This window comes from Corythoichthys intestinalis, chromosome 3, assembly GCF_030265065.1.
Source record: "Corythoichthys intestinalis isolate RoL2023-P3 chromosome 3, ASM3026506v1, whole genome shotgun sequence".
NCBI classification, from domain to species: Eukaryota; Metazoa; Chordata; class Actinopteri; order Syngnathiformes; family Syngnathidae; genus Corythoichthys; species Corythoichthys intestinalis.
Genome location: NC_080397.1, coordinates 32,839,725 through 32,858,135, shown reverse-complemented (window position 1 = coordinate 32,858,135; position 18,411 = coordinate 32,839,725). Strand labels below are relative to the sequence as shown.

At 37.2% G+C, this 18,411-nt stretch overlaps 1 protein-coding gene across 4 annotated transcripts in view; it reads right to left on the bottom strand.

Moving 5' to 3' along the window:
- Window positions 1-887: 887 nt before the first annotated feature.
- Window positions 888-18,411, bottom strand: part of adgrd1 (adhesion G protein-coupled receptor D1) — a 41,798-nt gene continuing 24,274 nt past the window's right edge. For 2 of the 4 annotated variants that reach the window (XM_057832104.1, XM_057832103.1), the window contains exons 15-26: window positions 9,864-9,937; window positions 9,488-9,611; window positions 6,312-6,415; window positions 6,119-6,230; window positions 5,880-6,033; window positions 3,817-3,883; window positions 3,565-3,631; window positions 3,338-3,429; window positions 3,113-3,239; window positions 2,999-3,040; window positions 2,753-2,845; window positions 888-2,660 (exon numbers count right to left, since the gene is read on the bottom strand). In XM_057832104.1, coding sequence (XP_057688087.1) covers window positions 2,565-2,660; window positions 2,753-2,845; window positions 2,999-3,040; window positions 3,113-3,239; window positions 3,338-3,429; window positions 3,565-3,631; window positions 3,817-3,883; window positions 5,880-6,033; window positions 6,119-6,230; window positions 6,312-6,415; window positions 9,488-9,611; window positions 9,864-9,937 — 1,152 coding nt within the window. In that variant the 3' untranslated portion in view covers window positions 888-2,564. The remainder of the gene's footprint in view (window positions 2,661-2,752; window positions 2,846-2,998; window positions 3,041-3,112; window positions 3,240-3,337; window positions 3,430-3,564; window positions 3,632-3,816; window positions 3,884-5,879; window positions 6,034-6,118; window positions 6,231-6,311; window positions 6,416-9,487; window positions 9,612-9,863; window positions 9,938-18,411) is intronic. The other 2 variants (XM_057832107.1, XM_057832105.1) reach the window with 1 other exon arrangement.

The following is an 18,411-nucleotide window of genomic DNA, read 5'->3' as shown; positions in this document are numbered from 1 at the left end:
GGTTTCCCTGGCTGCTGCAGTTATCTGAGTCTGACGATGATGAGTCATGTCAATACGCGAATGCATGCAGCAAAGCAAAACGCCTGGACTCATTTATCCGTTCAATTGGCTGATATCCTGACACGTGACCAGCAGAGATAGTTAGCTAGCTAGTGCATGTTTTCTGGAAAAGCAACAAAAAAAAGTTTTTTTAATTGATGCGACAAAAAAAGGGCAATGCAACAGAAAATGGATCAAGTCTTTAAGAGCAAGGAAAGAGTTGAGGAGGCTTATTTATAATATTTAGTTTTATTTGCTCTTATGGGGAGGTTCAGAACATCTTAGCTGTCAATGTGCACTTTGGACTTATATTTGTTCATTTATATTAGGCTACTTATTCATTTCCTAATGATTTAAAAAAGTCGGTGTTTGCGCGATCTTCAAAATATATTCCATTTCACTCTGCATTATATAATTCATTTGTATTTTTCTGAATGTATGTGACTTATATCTTTATTATTAAAAAAAAAAGAAAGCAAAAGTAAATGTTTACATTAATTTCAATTTTAATATACATTCTATGTTCTTAAGTAGTTAAAATTTAGATTTGGCATTTAGTTTGTGAGGAAATGAGGGAAAATAAAAATTAGGAGATGGAGGTTGGGGTTACTGCTGTTTTTGTTAACTTTTATTTTGCAAATCATTTTAAAAAATACAATTTTGAAGGAAAATCCGTTTTTGTATGTTTTATAGAAATAACTGTGCCAAAACAGTTTTCTTTGCATTTCAGTAGCTTTAGCAGGTTTGACCCCCCCCCCCCCCCCCCCCCCAAAAAAAAAAAGAAAATTAATAAAAATAAACTAATTTCTGGCTCTGTGGCGACCTTCACGTTGGGGAGTTCCTGCAAGAAATTCTAGCCACTTTAACCCCTGTCTATAACCCTTGCTAAATCCTGTTTTTTTTTCTTCTCATGGAACCTGCAGATGCATGAGTTGACTTGCATCCATTTTTTTTTTTTTTTTTTTTTGAGGAAAGATATTTCAAAATTCTGAATTAGTCTCAAAATCATGAAACTCCAAGTTTATCAAATGTGATACATTTGGCAAGAAAGGGCTAAGAGGACCAATGTACAGCACTTTGAAAAATTTATGCTGGAGCGTAAATGAGAAGTGACTGCCGACATTAATTAGTATATATTAATTAAAATGTTGACTATAAAACAATACATGAAAGATATGTGTTTTTTCAGAGATCTGATATTGCAGACTCCAATAGCACAATTGCAGCAATACTAGTATTATTCATTGTATGTTTCAGACATCTGCCCGCAGGGACTTAAATGCTCATAAATAATTACAAACAAAATAGTGTCTTGGAAACCACTTATGGCGCTTTGTTGTGAACTTTAGCTGTCAGCGCGTTTCCACATCAACCACATTGAGGTCAAGAAAAAAATGCTATCTGATTAATGTGCAAAGACGAGTTGTTCAGAAAGGGACACACATGCTGTAGTGTACATTATCTGCACTTTTTTGGTCGTAGAATAAGGCACAGTTTTGTTTCAAACCTTTTTATTCAGATAATTGAAAGCACAAACAACAGTACCAAAGTGAAAACCAATGAAAGTCAATATACAAAACTGAATGATTGCAATACCTAATTTTTAAAGTTGTGAGTGCTTACAAATTTACTGTAAGTTTTTTTCTTTTCTGAAAATTACAGTTGGTACAGTGTTGATACAGATTAATGACATGTAGATGTCATCACCCTTTGTTCTCACAGTTATGAAGAAAAATAGTATAATGGCATCCCGTTGTAGACATAGCCTTTCAATTTCCATTTACGAAAAGTGTGAAATGTAGCTCTAGAAATAGTTAAGAGACTGTGAAACCTCACAGAAGTGTGTCCATACTGCACTGCTACATTCCAGTCAGCTCATTCCAAGAGTGGAAACAAAAAAATAAACAGACATGACCACTGTTGAGCCATTCCAGATTGTAAAAGACAATGAACATATCTACTCATCACAAAATAAATATATCATATCAGAATAACACATGGTCCAATTTACTTTTACATCTCGGTGTGTTATTTTGCAGTTGGCTGTGTTGCGACATCACTCAAAAGCCATGTGCTATTGTTTTGAAGGCATGGAGCTAATGACAGGAAATTAGGTCACATTCCCCATTATCATCTGACCAAGCTAATAAGTTTCAAACTTAACATCTGCAAATAAAATAAACCGGAGTTAAATGAACTGCAGTCAACACAGGCATGTCTACATAAACATGTAGCCACTCTACTGCACAGAGTATCATAGTCAGAAACTGAATAATGGTTGTTACCTCCTGACCTCCGGGTTATCTACCCTGATCTGTGGCAACACCATTTCATTAAATGTGACACTAATAAGACACAGTTTTTAGTTGATTTCTCTTGAATGGTGGCGCTACATGTCACCCAATTTGGCATTCTTTCACTCCAACTGAGGTGAGTCACATAAAATAGTGAGGGAAATATTCTGGCAAATGCTTGTCATTCTACTCTAGTGTCCACACACAGATTTTGTGAGATTTTGTGGTGGCCTACACTGCAGAGAGGTCAATACGATTGGCTGAGTTGGTGCTTTTGTCCCATGTGTTCATCTTAGTGGGGGATACACCCTCCTTGTTTCCATTCATCTACAAGATAGGAGAGTGGAAGAGTATTTAGCTCAGGCAGTTAACAGTTACGCGGGTCTTTGGTCTAGCCCATCTGTTTCGCAAGGTCTCACAATGTCAGAGTTGAAGGGCTTCACGTTGATGTGTCGCATGGAGCTGCTGGTGAGAGACCACACTTTTGTCTTGTGTTTGAAAGCAGCCCTGACCTACAGAGTAGGGAAAACAACATTACACCACTGGACGTTCTGGCCAAATTCAACACTGCTGGAGGGTGTGAGGAGATTTGCCTCCCATGAGGCATAACAAACGAAAACAACAAAAATGACCAAAACACATATTTTAAATGTTGAAGAGCATACCTCAGAGTTAAGTAGACAATGAAACAGGAAGACAAAGAAACCCTATGAAAAAAAGAGAACATAAACAAGGAGGACTTTCAACAGCAAAACTTTAGGAAAAATAAGGAGACTTACCTGCAAAGAGTTAAAAATTGCGAAGATATAAAGGAATGGCAAGGAATGCGTATTGACAGCTAGAACTCCAAATATCCATGAAATGCCGAGTATAGGTAAAAGTACTGCCACAGCCTTTGCAGTAAGCCTTAAAAGACGAAACAAATGTTTAGTTTTGGTGTACTGCGTTGAACAGTATTTAGCTAATTGCTAAAGAAAATCCTGGAAGAGGAGAACTACACTCACTTCACTGCATTGGCATCCCCATGAACTTTGTAATTTTCTCCACTGATGCGAGATATAATTCTGGTTACCGATATCAAAATGCCAATGTTTACCTGGTATTCAGAAAGAAAATAACAAATGAGGTTACGAATCACTACAGTGATAGAAAAATCAACTTATGGTTTCTAATAACTGGTATATACTCTTATAAGATATTGCAAAATGAAATTGAAATGATTGAAACTTACCACAATGACACAAAGAGCTGGTGCCACAAAGGCCCAGATGGCTCCATTTTTCAGCGACAACCAACAGCTGAGAAAGCAAGGCAATGATAATGTCAATTCCAACTGCAATACATTATGACTGTAGACGGTCACTATGCAACACAAAACAACTCTTCAACAGGTTTGATGTCACTGGGCTTTGATGGAGTATTTAATTAAATTTGCTGTTTTTCAATGACGCTTCCTTTTCCATTTTACATGCGGATTACTTACTTGTCAACCTCACCATAACTGCCTAAAGATGATGTCATAGACACCACACAGATCACAAGTGGAGAACCTGGTGAATACGACAACAAAAAACAGATGAATTTTTATTTTCGGTGCTAGTGAGCTTATACCAAAAATAGCTGCACTTCATCGGATAGTTAACAAACAGCCACTGATTCTTATGTCATAGAAGATGTCGCCAAACATATTGACTGTATTCACTGTCAAGTTCAAAGGTTTCTTGTACAGTACAATGCGTACAGTCATAATCGGTACCAGGAGTAGATAAAAACTGTACAGCCACAATGAAATGCACTGAGAATTTGTACCTTGCACAATATTGTTCATACAGTACACTGTGTATTCTCTCACACCGGTAAAGCATAATTTACATTTGGCCACAACTTAGGATAGGATAAAGGAAGTAATATAGGAAACGCGTATTGTTGTCACTGATGGGTTTAGCATGTGAAAGTGGGAATTCCTCAACAGCCATGGTATACATTTACAAATATTCAAGAGTCTTTTTTTAGCATAAACTCCGGAAAGGCAATTGTTACAGTGGAATGCAATTCAAAGCAGATGTACATGATAGGTTATACAACATCAATGTACAGTTGTTACTTGAGTTTAATACATATGAACAAGATTTGATGGAGAATATCAAATTTACAGTTAAGGCCTGGAGTAAAGAGAATGGGCCATTTTAATGTTGATCATCTCATCAAAGGTTTGCATGGACATTGAAAACCCATAACTTGTCTCTTCCGTGATTGACTTGGTAGAGATTTACTTTTTGTCTTTTCTAAAGCATGTGCTATCAATTAGGGCTGCAGCTATCGAATATTTTAGTAATCGAGTATTCGACTGAAAATTCTATCGATTAATCGAGTAATCGGATAAAACTTTTTTTTTTAGGTAAGGAAAAATTATAAATATACATAAGGAAACAAGACATTTAATCTAATATTTAACAATTTTCAGTCGATCAATGTCTTTATTTTCGATGAACATTGTTGAAAACAGCCAACAATTGCATCTCAGAAATGGCTAGAAAAAAAACCAAAAAAACCTTTTTACTGTTTTTACTCAAAAACTTCTTATAAATCTAAAATCTTGTAAAAAAAAATCTTATTTCTTATCTAAAAATTTCATTACGCTTGATAACACACTAGGGCTGCAGTTATCGATTATTTTAGTAGAGGATTGATCAATGAACTAGTTAGTTCGACTAATCGAGTAATCGGATAAACATGAAAAAATTAAAATACCTGAGCCTTAAACGGTATAAAAAAAAGAAATAAATAAGGATCTACTTATGTACAACAAAAGAACAATTGGCTAACTTACAAAGCAAATTTCCACTAGCTTAAATGCGAGAAAATACTTTTTTTTTTTTTTTTTTTTTTTTTTTTTTTTTTTTTACAATGCTCTTAACAAATGGTTCGGACACATATTACCACAAAAAATGGCTAAATATACCTTTAAACTAAATTACGAATGTATTAAAAAAATTAGCTCAAACAAAAACCTAGCTTATGTTGGTCTTAACAGGGAGCAGTTGGATTTGGCCATGTAAAATGAGGCAGACAAGAGGGCAGTGTATCCACCGAAATCAATAAAACTAAATGCAAACACTCTGAAAAACAAACCATTACACCACCTCTTTAATTAAAAGAATACTCGAAGCAGCAAAATTTAATTCGGATCTTTTTTTCTAATCGAATACTCGAGTTAATCGATTAATCGTTGCAGCACTACAATCAATATAGAGTATCGTGTAAATGCTGCACAATCTTGTGGCGTGCAGAAGTGTATTTCATTTACTCTGAAGGAGCTCATTAATGCACTAAAGAAAACATCTTATTGTCTACAAGCTGAACAAAAGATAGCTGAACCTTTAGCTTCAAGGCAAAAAAAATCATAACTACATTTTCCATTTTGAATATATGTTTTTGCTGTGCTTTTTTTCTGTGGGAGGCGGATACAAATGACTCTTTCAGTGGAAAAAAAAGTTTACAATTTATGCTGCAAAATAAATCAACACACACTATTGACTGACTTACCCCAACCAATGCCATAGTAGTAAATGTGTTTACTGCCTTCAGAACCAAACACCTTGACAACCATGCTGTACAGGTGGAGGCCCTCCACGAGCATCCAGGCGAAGGCGCTCAGAAAGAAGAAGTGAAGCAGGACAGCCATGATCTTACATGGCAGCTGGTACAAGTGACAGAAATGTGTGCCAAAAAGTCTGTTTTAATCCGTCATCTCATCATCATGGTATTGTATACAATATAATTACCGTTCCAGGGTCGAAGCTGGCGCTGATGAGCAGCAAAATCTCAGCCACTAGGATGGCAAAAGATAGGTTGGCATGGATGTGGTAGCGCTGGTTCCGGATAGTACTCACTGACCTGGAGAGTAGCATTGAAAAAGACATTAATACAGGGTTGGAAAAAACAATCACCAGTGCAAGTGATGATAGTGATACTTACGATAGGACTGCAAATGTGACAAGTGTGATGGCCAGACAGAAAATGGAAATTGAGCATCCAACATAGCCAATGGTTGATAGTGCCACCCGGTGGCGAGCTGTGAGCTGGGCGCAGACACGACGTCAGTCATTTGAAATGAATAATTTAATACAGCATACATATTCATATTATATGACATCTGTAAGAGAGCACTGTAAGCATATAGTTAAGTAAACCACTTATCGGTATTGTTTTTAAATAAGTAGGTTTTCGTCCCTTGACAACATTAGTGACAATATTGTACTTCTTCATTCATACACTAGTAGAGCCCTTCATACAATGTTATTTTAGAGTCTGAGTTATTTCAAGAGGTTGGGTTTGAGTCTCTATTAACTGTCTTCACATGTGCCTTGTCATTACCAGAGTAGAGCAGTCTTAGACATCTCCAAAAAGGATATGTGGTACATTCCCTTGCAGCTGAGGGATGAGGCAGACCACTAATTACAGAGTGACTGAAGGGAAAGAATAGCATCAAATAGACTTCTGCATTTAAATACAGAACTCGACCACTGAGTGGTTCTGCATTTTAAAACAAACCAGCGGAGCTACGGGTTATATGCCAATTGCTCATACTGTACATAGGGCTGGCATTCCAGCATTTACAACAGATGCAGATTGTGAAAATGAATAATACTGGTTAGGAGTATGTTTGTGAACATTGAAACATTAATATGATGTGATGCCAAACATTTCTATCAGTGAGTCTCTTATGGGACTATGGTCCTTGAGGGCTGGACCATTGACCGTTGTAGAGACCCAAAGAACCACATTCAATCATGGTTTCCTCAGTAGTTATGTAGAAAATCAGCAGTTAAACCAACATAGTGATTGTGTTGGCCTGCTTATGATAGACCAACACTGAGCATGCGGGGGAGCAAATTAGGCTTTAAGATCAGTCACAAAACTACAATTAGCTGAGCACTGCACCTCCTCCAAAGTAAAGTTTAAGATTTTTGAAAACATGTCCTACATATAGGCTATATGCTCTGTCAATAGTTTGAAAAAGCAGGCAAAATCCGCAAAAAGCTTGCAATGTGTGTACTGTAGATGACAGTGTATCATTATCCTTCAACATCTGCCAGCAACACTGTCTGCTTGTGATTTGTAGCTAACACAGTGCTTGGTTTGTCCCTTGTTTCCCACCCGGCTGCCTGTCGTCTGATGTCAGTCAAACAGGACACGTTCCTCCTCAATCGCAGATAGTAAAACAATCTATAAGACTACATATGCTTCTATTTGGGCTGAAATGGAATCAATTCATTTCTGGCCATTGTTGTGCTATGTTTACATATTATTGTCTAATTAGGTTAAAAATGGCTATTGTGCATCGGATTTTCATTACTGTGTGTGAACAAGCACACACACCATCTAACTTTAGACACATTTAGATTTATTGTCTTAATAAAGCCATAGAACCACATTAAATTACCTAGACACTATACATTGAAATTGACGCCATAACCCTCACCATAAAACAGAACAAACACACAATTTCACCCATAAACTAAGTCAGAAACAGTAAGGTAAAGTATGGCAATCAGACGGGTATCTTGTAATTAAATATGGCATAATTATCAACGACTACAAATTTCAGAAAAGTATAAAGTATGTTGATGTTCCAACAAATTCCTGCAGAAAAAATGTACTCTTGAATAGATATGTGACATGGTTAAGACAGGATACGATGATTGCAGAGAGTAGCGGCATTGTGAAGAGTGCTTAGCATGTCCACCTCACAGTTCTGAGATTAAGTATGCGTTCGCTGGCTCCGGCCTTCCTGTGTGGAATTTATATGTTCTCGCCTTACCCATGTGGGTTTTCTCTGAGTACACGTAGTCCCCGGGTTACAAACGAGTTGCGACATAACCTGAATTCTTGCGTAAGTCGGAATCAACACTTCAAGTAAATCTGAAAATAACTATCTAAAAAGTCCAAAAGTATTATATTTTGTTTAATGATGGAGGTTACACTTCCCTCTGGTGGCAGTGTTGGGTCTGGCTGGACTGTTGCCATGTATGACTAACAAGCAGACTCAGACGTCTGACATGGATAAAGGATAGCTGCGCTCTGGTTTGGCCCACATAAGGCTGTAAGTTGTTTCAGCTAGTATATGTTTGTGTATGCATTTGTAATTAAATTTACAGCTACAGTTTGTGGAGGTACGTGTGAGTGATTTGCTATGACAATTGTAAATATGTTAGCATTCGTAGCATTTAAACTAGTAGACTTTTGTTAGGCAAATTAGGCCAATTTAATCTACCAAATTTACATATTGATCAGATGGACGTTTTGTGTCAAGTGTTTTATTGCTAAAATGCGTGTTGTTTCGAACATAAGTGTACATATGTGTGTTACAGTTTTATATGAAGGAAGTAAAGAGCTTCAAAAAGCTTCAAAACTAAGTTTAGAGAGGTAAGAACACGTCATAGAAATGAAGTAAAAAATAAGATACTGTGAGGTACAATAAAGTACTTTTTATGCAACAACAAGAACAGAAAAAAAAAACAATTGGAGCCAAAATGACGGACGAGACTCCTGTGTCGTAAAGTCGTAATAGTGTAAATTGAGTACGTCGTAACCTGGGGACTACCTGTACTCTGGTTTCCTCCCACATCCCCAAAACATGCATTATAGGCTGTGGGTGGGAATGGTTGTTCTTTTCCTTGTGCCTTGCGATTGGCTGGCAACAAGATTCAGGGTGTACCCCGCCTAGTGCCCATAGTTAGCTGAGATGGGCTCCAACACTCCCCGCCCTCGTAAGGATAAGCGGCTCGGAAGATGAATGAGTGAATGATTCCAGAGATAAGCAAGTATCAAAACATGTCAACATGAGTAGTTCACATATTCACAAGGCAGCTGGTGTTCAAGACTTAAAAAAAAAAAAAAAAAAAGGGGCATAAAAGCAGCATTCTTTTAGACATTGCCACTTGATAATAGTACATCAAACAAGCTCTTTGGCTGCCACTGATGGCGATAGACATCCTTTCAAAATTGATTGGATATCTATTGATGTTAATCGGTGTTTTTAATGTAAATTTTACTAGCTACCACATAACTCAAGGAATACTAGACATACTGTATTCATAGACTAGCAGTGAAGAGTTAAGATATTTAAATGTGTGGGACCAAAGCCATACCTTTAAGGGAACCACTTGCATTAGAATGGCAAAATTGGTGAGGTGGTTGCACAAACACACAGAGTATGTCATGTTTCCCTCTGAGCGTACACAGCCTCGATTTGACCATACTCCCTCTTTTGAACTGAAAAAGAAGACCATTTATCATAGCAATAGGGCAAAAAAGCTACGTATTGAAAACATACTGTATATATGTACAGTTTGGTATTTTGCAGAGATTAAATAAGTTCCATTTTGAAAGAGAATTATCTTCACAGAAAATCTTGGGTGCTTAATTTTAGATTGATGTTTTCGCTGTGGTTATCACTATTTCTCTGATCAAAATATTAATGTCACTGTCAGAAGGAAAGCATGTAAATATCCAACGCACACCCACCTATAGTCAAGGAAGGCACAGTACAAGAACACCTTATTACTTTGATTTAACACTTGTTGCATCTGTTCTTCACTCTGAAAAAGATCAAATGATATAAGACTTATTAAAGCCAACAACAAAACACAAATGGGTAAAACAAGCTTGTAAGGAAAACTATTATCAATGTAATTATCACTCAACACATAAAAAAATAATTTAAATCCTCTCTATCCATGAGAGATTTTATTTTTTAATTACAACACACTCCTTCCAAATAAACTCTAATTAAGCGATTTGGATTCCCTGAAGAGTGTGAGCTAATAACTGGTGCTCAGCAATTGACCTTGTTGTTCGGTCAAAGAACAATCCATTTTCTCATCAGGCTGCACATGCATACTAAGAGATTGCTCACCGCTTTCAACTCCCTCAGCCTTGACTCTGACACTCAAATCATTAGATGAACTGTGTCTGCACCATTTCCTTCTGGAAAAGTGCAAGTCAGAGTAACATTGACAGACTGTTTTCTGGCCTCTTAGTTCAGTAATTTATTCATATTACATTGAATAGTGCAACACCTTGACTTCATTGTGGGGCCACTCTAGCTCTCATTATGTCTATTCTGCAGACTCAGAATGATTGTGACACTCCAGATGATTGCATTGAGGGCTATTCATGTGCTCTAAAGAGATCAGGAGAGCAAGCTTTGAGGTGCTGCAACTTTATATGCGAATGTGTGGGGCACTTAAAATTACATTTAGGAAAACCAGGCTATAATTGGTACTTTGTAATCGTCACTTTATGGTGTTACAGTATATTTGCTTTCCGCAATTGCTGTGCAATTAAAGACGACTAATTATGAAAACCAAGAACTTTTTTTTTTTTGGGGGTGGGGGGGTGGGGGAGTCTCCATAATGATGAAACCCTGGCGTCAACCCAACTCAGAGGCAAACATACTGTACAGTACAAATCAGGAGTTTACATACACTGTAGGCATGTGCTGGCTTGAGATTCTGACACGGTATGATAACCTTAAGCAAAAATATCATGGTTTCATGGTATCACATTATTGCAGTTACAGCTCTAAAATGTTTTATTTTGAGATTTCTGGATAATGAAAATAAAAAATTCCATTGAACAGGATTTTTATTTTTCAAACAACATATTAGCAAATTGGAATATTCCCGTGTGTAGGCCTATAATGTTAAGTTAAATACATAAAAAAAAATTTTTTTTTTAAAAACAAAATATTTGAAGGGAATAGTTACCTTTCTCGCACACACCATATAACTGTTTGCATTACTCTAACACACTATTCCCCGATTAATTATATTAAGTATCTTTTCTCATATGTACTGTAGAATTGTTTGTACTACTCTAACACACATAATATAAAACAAACAGCACACCATAGTTTAATGAAAAGAAGAATAGATACACAATGCCATCTTATCACAGAAGCCCAACGTGTGCGTCACGAGCAAGATTGACTCACCAACTCTCGTAATCAGTTCTCCCGGCCACTCCAAGGACAAAGAGCAGGGCGCTCTGTCCTAAAACAAGTAGCGTTCCGCCCAACCAGGATAACAAGTTGATAGTGGGCGCTTGGGATGTCAAGACCAGCATTGGTCGCTGTGACAACCACGTCCCAGCTACGAAGGATGACGCATGAACCTAACCGCCCAAAACCGGCCACAGAGGGATGATCCCAAGACAACACCCAGCCACACCTTCGGCCCGGCCCACTCTACCGCAGCTTTCAAAAAGACTGGACACTGAGATAACAAACGTTCGCTGCTCGGAAACATTTCTATGTAGCCTTGCTTTGGATCCAGCAGGGTCCCTCCGTCGTCTGTTTTGCCCTGTTTTTTGACCACTGTCAACGAATAAAAGTTCAGGTGTTTCATGTCCTCCAGCCAACGCGCAGCACAGCTGACTCACTGACACTGAGCAACATCATGAGGGGGAGGGGTGAGCCCTGCATTTTTGGGACATAAAAAATAGCTAATACTGTAGGGACTGTATGACGAAACATTTTAGCGGTTTTGAAACCTTGACGTTTTCATACCATGGTATACCTTGAAACCGGTAACCGGCACACTGTATAAAATACACAAGTGGTTTGTATGCTATGCCAGGAATTCCTTTTCTGACCTCTTCGACCTTTGACTTCATCACCCCAAAATTTAAATCACCTTTTCCATTTCATATTACAAACATTGTATTGTATTGTATTCTATTGTATTGTATTGTATTGTATTCTATTCTGTTCTATTCTATTCTATTCTGTTCTACAGTGGTCTCCATAATTATTGGATTTATAATAATTATGTGTTTTTTAGCTTCTAATAATTTTTTTTTTTAAATAATATGGGACCTTAATGGAAAAAAAGAGAAAAATCCAACCTTCAATACAAGTGCATTTATTCAGTGGGGGAAAAAATCCCACATAAAGAAATAATTATTTGACATCAAATAATGTGTGTCACAATTATTAGCACCCCTGGTGTTAATACTTTGTACAACCCCCTTTTGCCAACAAAACAGCACCTAATCTTCTCCTATAATGGTTCACAAGATGGGAAAAGACAGAAAGAGGGATCTTCAGCCATTCCTCTTTGCAGAATCTCTCTAAATCATCCAGAGACCTGGGTCCTCTCCTCTGTACTCTCCTCTTCAGCTCACCCCACAGGTTTTCAATGGGGTTGAGGTCTGGGGACTGAGATGGCCATGGGAGGAGCTTGATTTTGTGTCTGGTGAACCATTTCTGTGTAGATTTGGCCATATGTTTAGGGTCTTTTTCTTGCTGAAAGACCCAGTGACGACCCATCTTCAGCTTTTGGGCAGAGGGCAACATATTTTGATTATAGGTCACTAAAAAAACACATAATTATTATAAATCCAATAATTATGGAGGGCACTCTATTCTATTCTATTCTATTCTATTCTATCATGCATGTTTGATAAGCCCTTTAGTCATTTTTTAGTTATCTTGAACACAGACATTTAGACAAACAACAAACATACAAATAGATATACAGGATGTAATAAAATATACAGCCTCCACTTCTGTAGGTTTTACCTCCTGGCAGAGGTGATAACTGTTTAAAACTGTTTTTTTGTTTTTTTTTTCATGGAAAATGCTCACAATTTGCCAGAAGCAAATTTGGCACCAGTTTGGGTGAAAATGCAAATAGAGATATATATATGTGTATGTTTTTTTCTTTCCAACTGAGTCACAATGGAACTTTTCCCTAAAACCCAAAATGCGAATGGTTGACTTCTCTCCATCTATTCCTAACATCTGACATCATTCTGCATGAGCCACAAAGTAGTCTGCAAACTAACACACATGCATAGAGCCACACAGTTTTTGTTTTGTTTTTTTGGCTCATGGACAAACTTTTACCCCTCATCCCAGAATAAAAAATATCATGGCCCCATCATCTAATGCTGCATTTAAAAAACTGGATCATAAAAGATGAAGTTGTTCCCTCCCATAATGAGGAATCTTATTGGTATTTGCTTGTGAAAAATATGCATTACGTTATGTGTGATTCCGATCAGTTTAAAGCAATCTATAATTTTAATGAACCGGGTTCATTCGAGTTTTAAAAGCCAAATGCACCACATGAATCTGGATTACAATATCAACAATTAAAACTGCTCACAAAGTATTTTGTAATATTAACTTAATAGATTTAATAGAGAATAGATTTTTTTTTTCTTTCTTTCTTTTTATTAAGGTTACACCCAGCGATCTGCTGGCAACCAATTATTGGTATTAAAATAAAAAATGGATGACTGTGGGAATGTGGTACCAATTTTGCTTATACAGTATAATGTTGAAACTAAGACAATGTGGAATATATAGATTGTTTGGGAAACGTTTACCTTTCAAGGTCCTTCGTTGTTTAGACATTTCATTGTTCAGTTTGAACTATTGCTACCTATTTTGTATCCAAGGTTTGTTTTATCAATTCACTCCTTGGCTTTGGACCAGCTTCTTTTGTTCCCCCACTGATTGTTGCTTTGTTTGTTTGTCCATGCTCCTGTCGTTTTAATCACCTATCAGCTTTTCAGTTCCTGCAAGTCTGCTCTTAATTTAGTTCCCACGCCACCCAATGTGACAACCATTCAGGGTTCCGTATTGAACATCCCTACTCATTGTTTTTACATCAAAGTACTAATATTTCCGCCTTTAATTTGTCATCCGTTTGTACTTTTACTACATTTGGAAGGTACTGCTTAAATTGGGCTTAGTTTTCTCTCAAGCACCCCCCTTACCCCAGCAACTCTCTGTTTGTGGTAGATCCAGAATGTGGTTTGGAGTTGTTATCCGAGCAATGATGCAGGAACCCTAAAGTCACTGGTGAGTGTTAAAATGCACTTAGAGATCTGGCCAAGCACACCACTTTGTTCCCGGGTGTCCTATAAGGCCTTAGTAACTCCAAGCCAAAAGTGCAGCTGGTTGCTCCAACTCTTTATTAACAACAGAAGGCGAGCAAACACCATCGTGGAAATTCCTCTGAGCCTTGTAAGAGGAAAAGCCAGTGAGCAAAAGAAAAAATGAGCGGACAATTATGAGCGACAAGATAATAATAGAGAAGATTTTGAAAGCCAAGATGCTCAATCTGAGACAAATAGTATTTCAAACAGTTTTCTCTGTTGTCTTTTGATGCAGTTGTCAACCACAATGATATCCACAGGGGTTACTTATCCTTTTATAGGAGCAGTAATATTGTCTTATGTATGTATTTAAAAAGAAAAAACATTTAGGCTTTGTTTCTTTTTTTTTTCATCATTAATATTATAATAATAATAAATATTATTACTTTTATTATTATTATATTTTAAATAAAAAAGGAAGCAAAACAGTAAATATAGTCTTTTTAAAATTTATTTTAATTTCTCTTATTAATAAATGGCTTGGATAAAAAAGATGAAACTGCAATTATCCTCTCTATTTATTTAAAATGTTTACTCATTTTTATTTTTGGAATACCAACAAAAATGGGAAGTTTTAAAAAATTATATTTCTTATTCATGGTATTTGATTTATGGTTTATCAATATTAGAGTGTTATTTGGGGCCAAAACTATGGTATATTTTTAAAAAACATTTCTTTTTCAATCATAATGAAAATGAATGAATAAAATATATAGTAAGGATATATAGTAAGAATGTACAGTACATATATATATATATATATATATATATATATATATATATATATATATATATATATATATATACAGTGGGGCAAATAAGTATTTAGTCAACCACTAACTGTGCAAGTTCTCCCACTTCAAAATATTAGAGAGGCCTGTAATTGTCAACATGGGTAAACCTCAACCATGAGAGACAGAATGTGGAAAAAAACCCGCCAGAAAATCACATTTTTTGATTTTTAAAGAATTTATTTGCAAATCATGGCGGAAAATAAGTATTTGGTCTATACCAAAAGTTCATCTCAATACTTTGTTAAACGTTTTATGTAACTCTTCACAAGCTTTTCACACACTGTTGCTGGTATTTTGGCCCATTCCTCCATGCAGATCTCCTCTAGAGCAGTGATGTTTTGGGGCTGTCGTTGGGCAACACGGACTTTCAACTCCCTCCTCCCCCCGTGGCGTCAAAATGATAACAAGAAGGGGGGAAAAAAATCCCAGAACCACACGGGGGGACTAGTGAACGACCTACAGAGAGCTGGGATAACAGTAACAAAGGCTACTATCAGTAACACAATGCGTCGCCAAGGACTCAAATCCTGCACTGCCAGACGTGTCCCCCTGCTGAAGAAAGTACACGTCCAGGCCCATCTGCGGTTTGCTAGAGAGCATTTGGATGATCCAGAAGAGGACTGGGAGAATGTGTTATAGTCAGATGAAACCAAAATAGAACTTTTTGGTAGAAAAACAGGTTCTCATGTTTGGAGGAAAAAGAATACTGAATTGCACCATACCCACTGTGAAGCATGGAGGTGGAAACATCATGCTTTGGGGCCGTTTTTCACCAGGAAGACTGATCGGTGTAAAGGAAAGAATGAATGGGGCCATGTATCGAGAGATTTTGAGTGAAAATCTCCTTCCATCAGCAAGGGCACTGAAGATGAGACGTGGCTGGGACTTTCAGCATGACAATGATCCCAAACACACAGCCAGGGCAACAAAAAAGTGGCTTCGTAAGAAGCATTTCAAGGTCCTGGATTGGCCTAGCCAGTCTCCAGGTCTCAACCCCATAGAAAATCTGCGGATGGAGTTGAAAGTCCGTGTTGCCCAATGACAGCCCCAAAACATCACTGCTCTAGAGGAGATCTGCATGGAGGAATGGCCCAAAATACCAGCAACAGTGTGTGAAAAGCTTGTGAAGAACTACAGAAAACGTTTGGCCTTTGTTATTGCCAACAAAGGGTACATAATATTGTATTGAGATGAACTTTTGGTATTGACCAAATACTTATTTTGACCAAATACTTATTTTCAACCATGATTTGCAAATAAATTCTTCAAAAATAAAACAGTGATTTTCAGTTTTTTTATTATCCACATTCTGTCTCTCATGGTTGAGGTTTACCCATGTTGACAATTACAGGCCTCTCTAATATTTTCAAGTCAGAGAACTTGCACAGGTTGAATAAATACTTATTTGCCCCACTGTATGTATATATGAATATATATATATATATATATATATATATATATATATATATATATATATATATATATATATATATATATATATATATATACATGTGTGTGTATATATGTATATACAGTATATATATATACAGTGTGTATATATATGTATATGTATGCAAGGAAAAAATATAGATATATATAAAAATACTGAAAAGTAATAATTTTTAAAATTATATAATTAAAATTGAGTCCTGTCATCCACATATGTGGACATCACATTTTGGTTCATATAGCCCACATCGTTATGAAGCTAATTTAGAAAAATTTTAATTTGACAAAAAATAATCACTCGCCTTACAAAGGGTTATCCGTTTCTATTTATTCATTCATTCATTCATTTTCCATGCCGCTTTTCCTCACGAGGGTCGCGGAGGTGCTGGAGCCTATCCCAGCTAACTCGGGGCAGTAGGCAGGGGACACCCTGAACTGGTTGCCAGCCAATTGCAGGGCCCGTTTCTATTTAATTCACTAATATGATAGAAATGTCATCAAACAATAATTATCGTCATGAAGAAATATAATTGCTAGTCACTTAAAGTTTTGCCACGTCTTTTGACTTCTTCCCACTACCCAATAAATAAAAAGTATTTGAAAGGGTATCCCAAATTTGTATTTATTCATTTATTTTAATAAATTAGGTAGAAATCAAATACAACACCGTTTCCTCACATAAAGCACAGCCCATGCCTCCTCCCGCAGCCCAGCAAAGGAGCCAACCCCCCTCCCTTTTGTGATACACTGTAGGTACAGTAAAAACTCCCAACAACTAAAAATGACAATAGGGCTAGGTTCATAACGCAGGTCTTAATGCACAATTCAGATTTTTTGTCATATCTGATGTTTTGGTGTGCCCGTTCAAACTGCCTTTGTCCATTGAGCCCGTTCAACTGCGCACTAGTTTGAAGTCCGAGATGCGCTGAACAAACTGACCTGCATGCACAGGAGCATTAAAACAAAAGACTACACATGCTGGCTCAACGTCATTTGGGGTTATATTTTGATTTCCAAAAACAGGACACAAATAACAGACATAAATAATTCCTGTTTAGTCTTATATTAAAAGTTTATATGGATTGATAACATGCACGCACTGTGCGTGTATGACACACACACACAGACAGTTTACCTTGACTCTAAGCAATCTTGAAATATTGCTCATTTAGAGCACAGAAAGAAAACCGGGGCATTCTCAGGCTCATCCTCCCCCCCCCCCCCCCCCCCCCCCCATTTTATTGTTTTGTTTTTTTTTGCAACATTTGTCAAGTCCGCCTCTTCCCTAAAAGCCACGTTCAGGCTAGGCGCTAACGCTAATGCATAGCTCCAGCGCTACTGTGGCACCCTATCTCTCTCGCTCTTTGCTGACGTAATTGCTGCATGGATTCCGATTTGGGGGACTTGACAGTTCAGACCGCAGCCACATTCTGGAAAAATGTGGCCCAGATTGGATTTTAACCTCATACGAAAGTGACCTAGATCAGATTTGGAATGGTCCCCTTTTATGCCACTTTTCCCGTTCGGGCCGTCAAGTTAATGCCTCACTGGAGTCGAAAAAACAGGATAAAATCAGATTCGTGCATTAAGACCTGCGGTATGAACCTAGCCTAAGTGTCTCTTTAACTTACAACACATTGAGAAAGTTGAGACCTAATGAAACCTAAAGCAATAACAGCTATTAGAGCCGCGTGTCACATGAACCCACACACCCACACGAAAAAAATCGACAGTTCTGTCAGCACATGAACTCACAAATGAGTCAATGACAGATGAGTGCTGACAGCCACTCACATTTCTAATTTATCTTTTTAATATTTTGGATGACTGCGTTGTGTGATGTAATGCTACATCACTCTCTTCTTGTGCACTGATGGTCA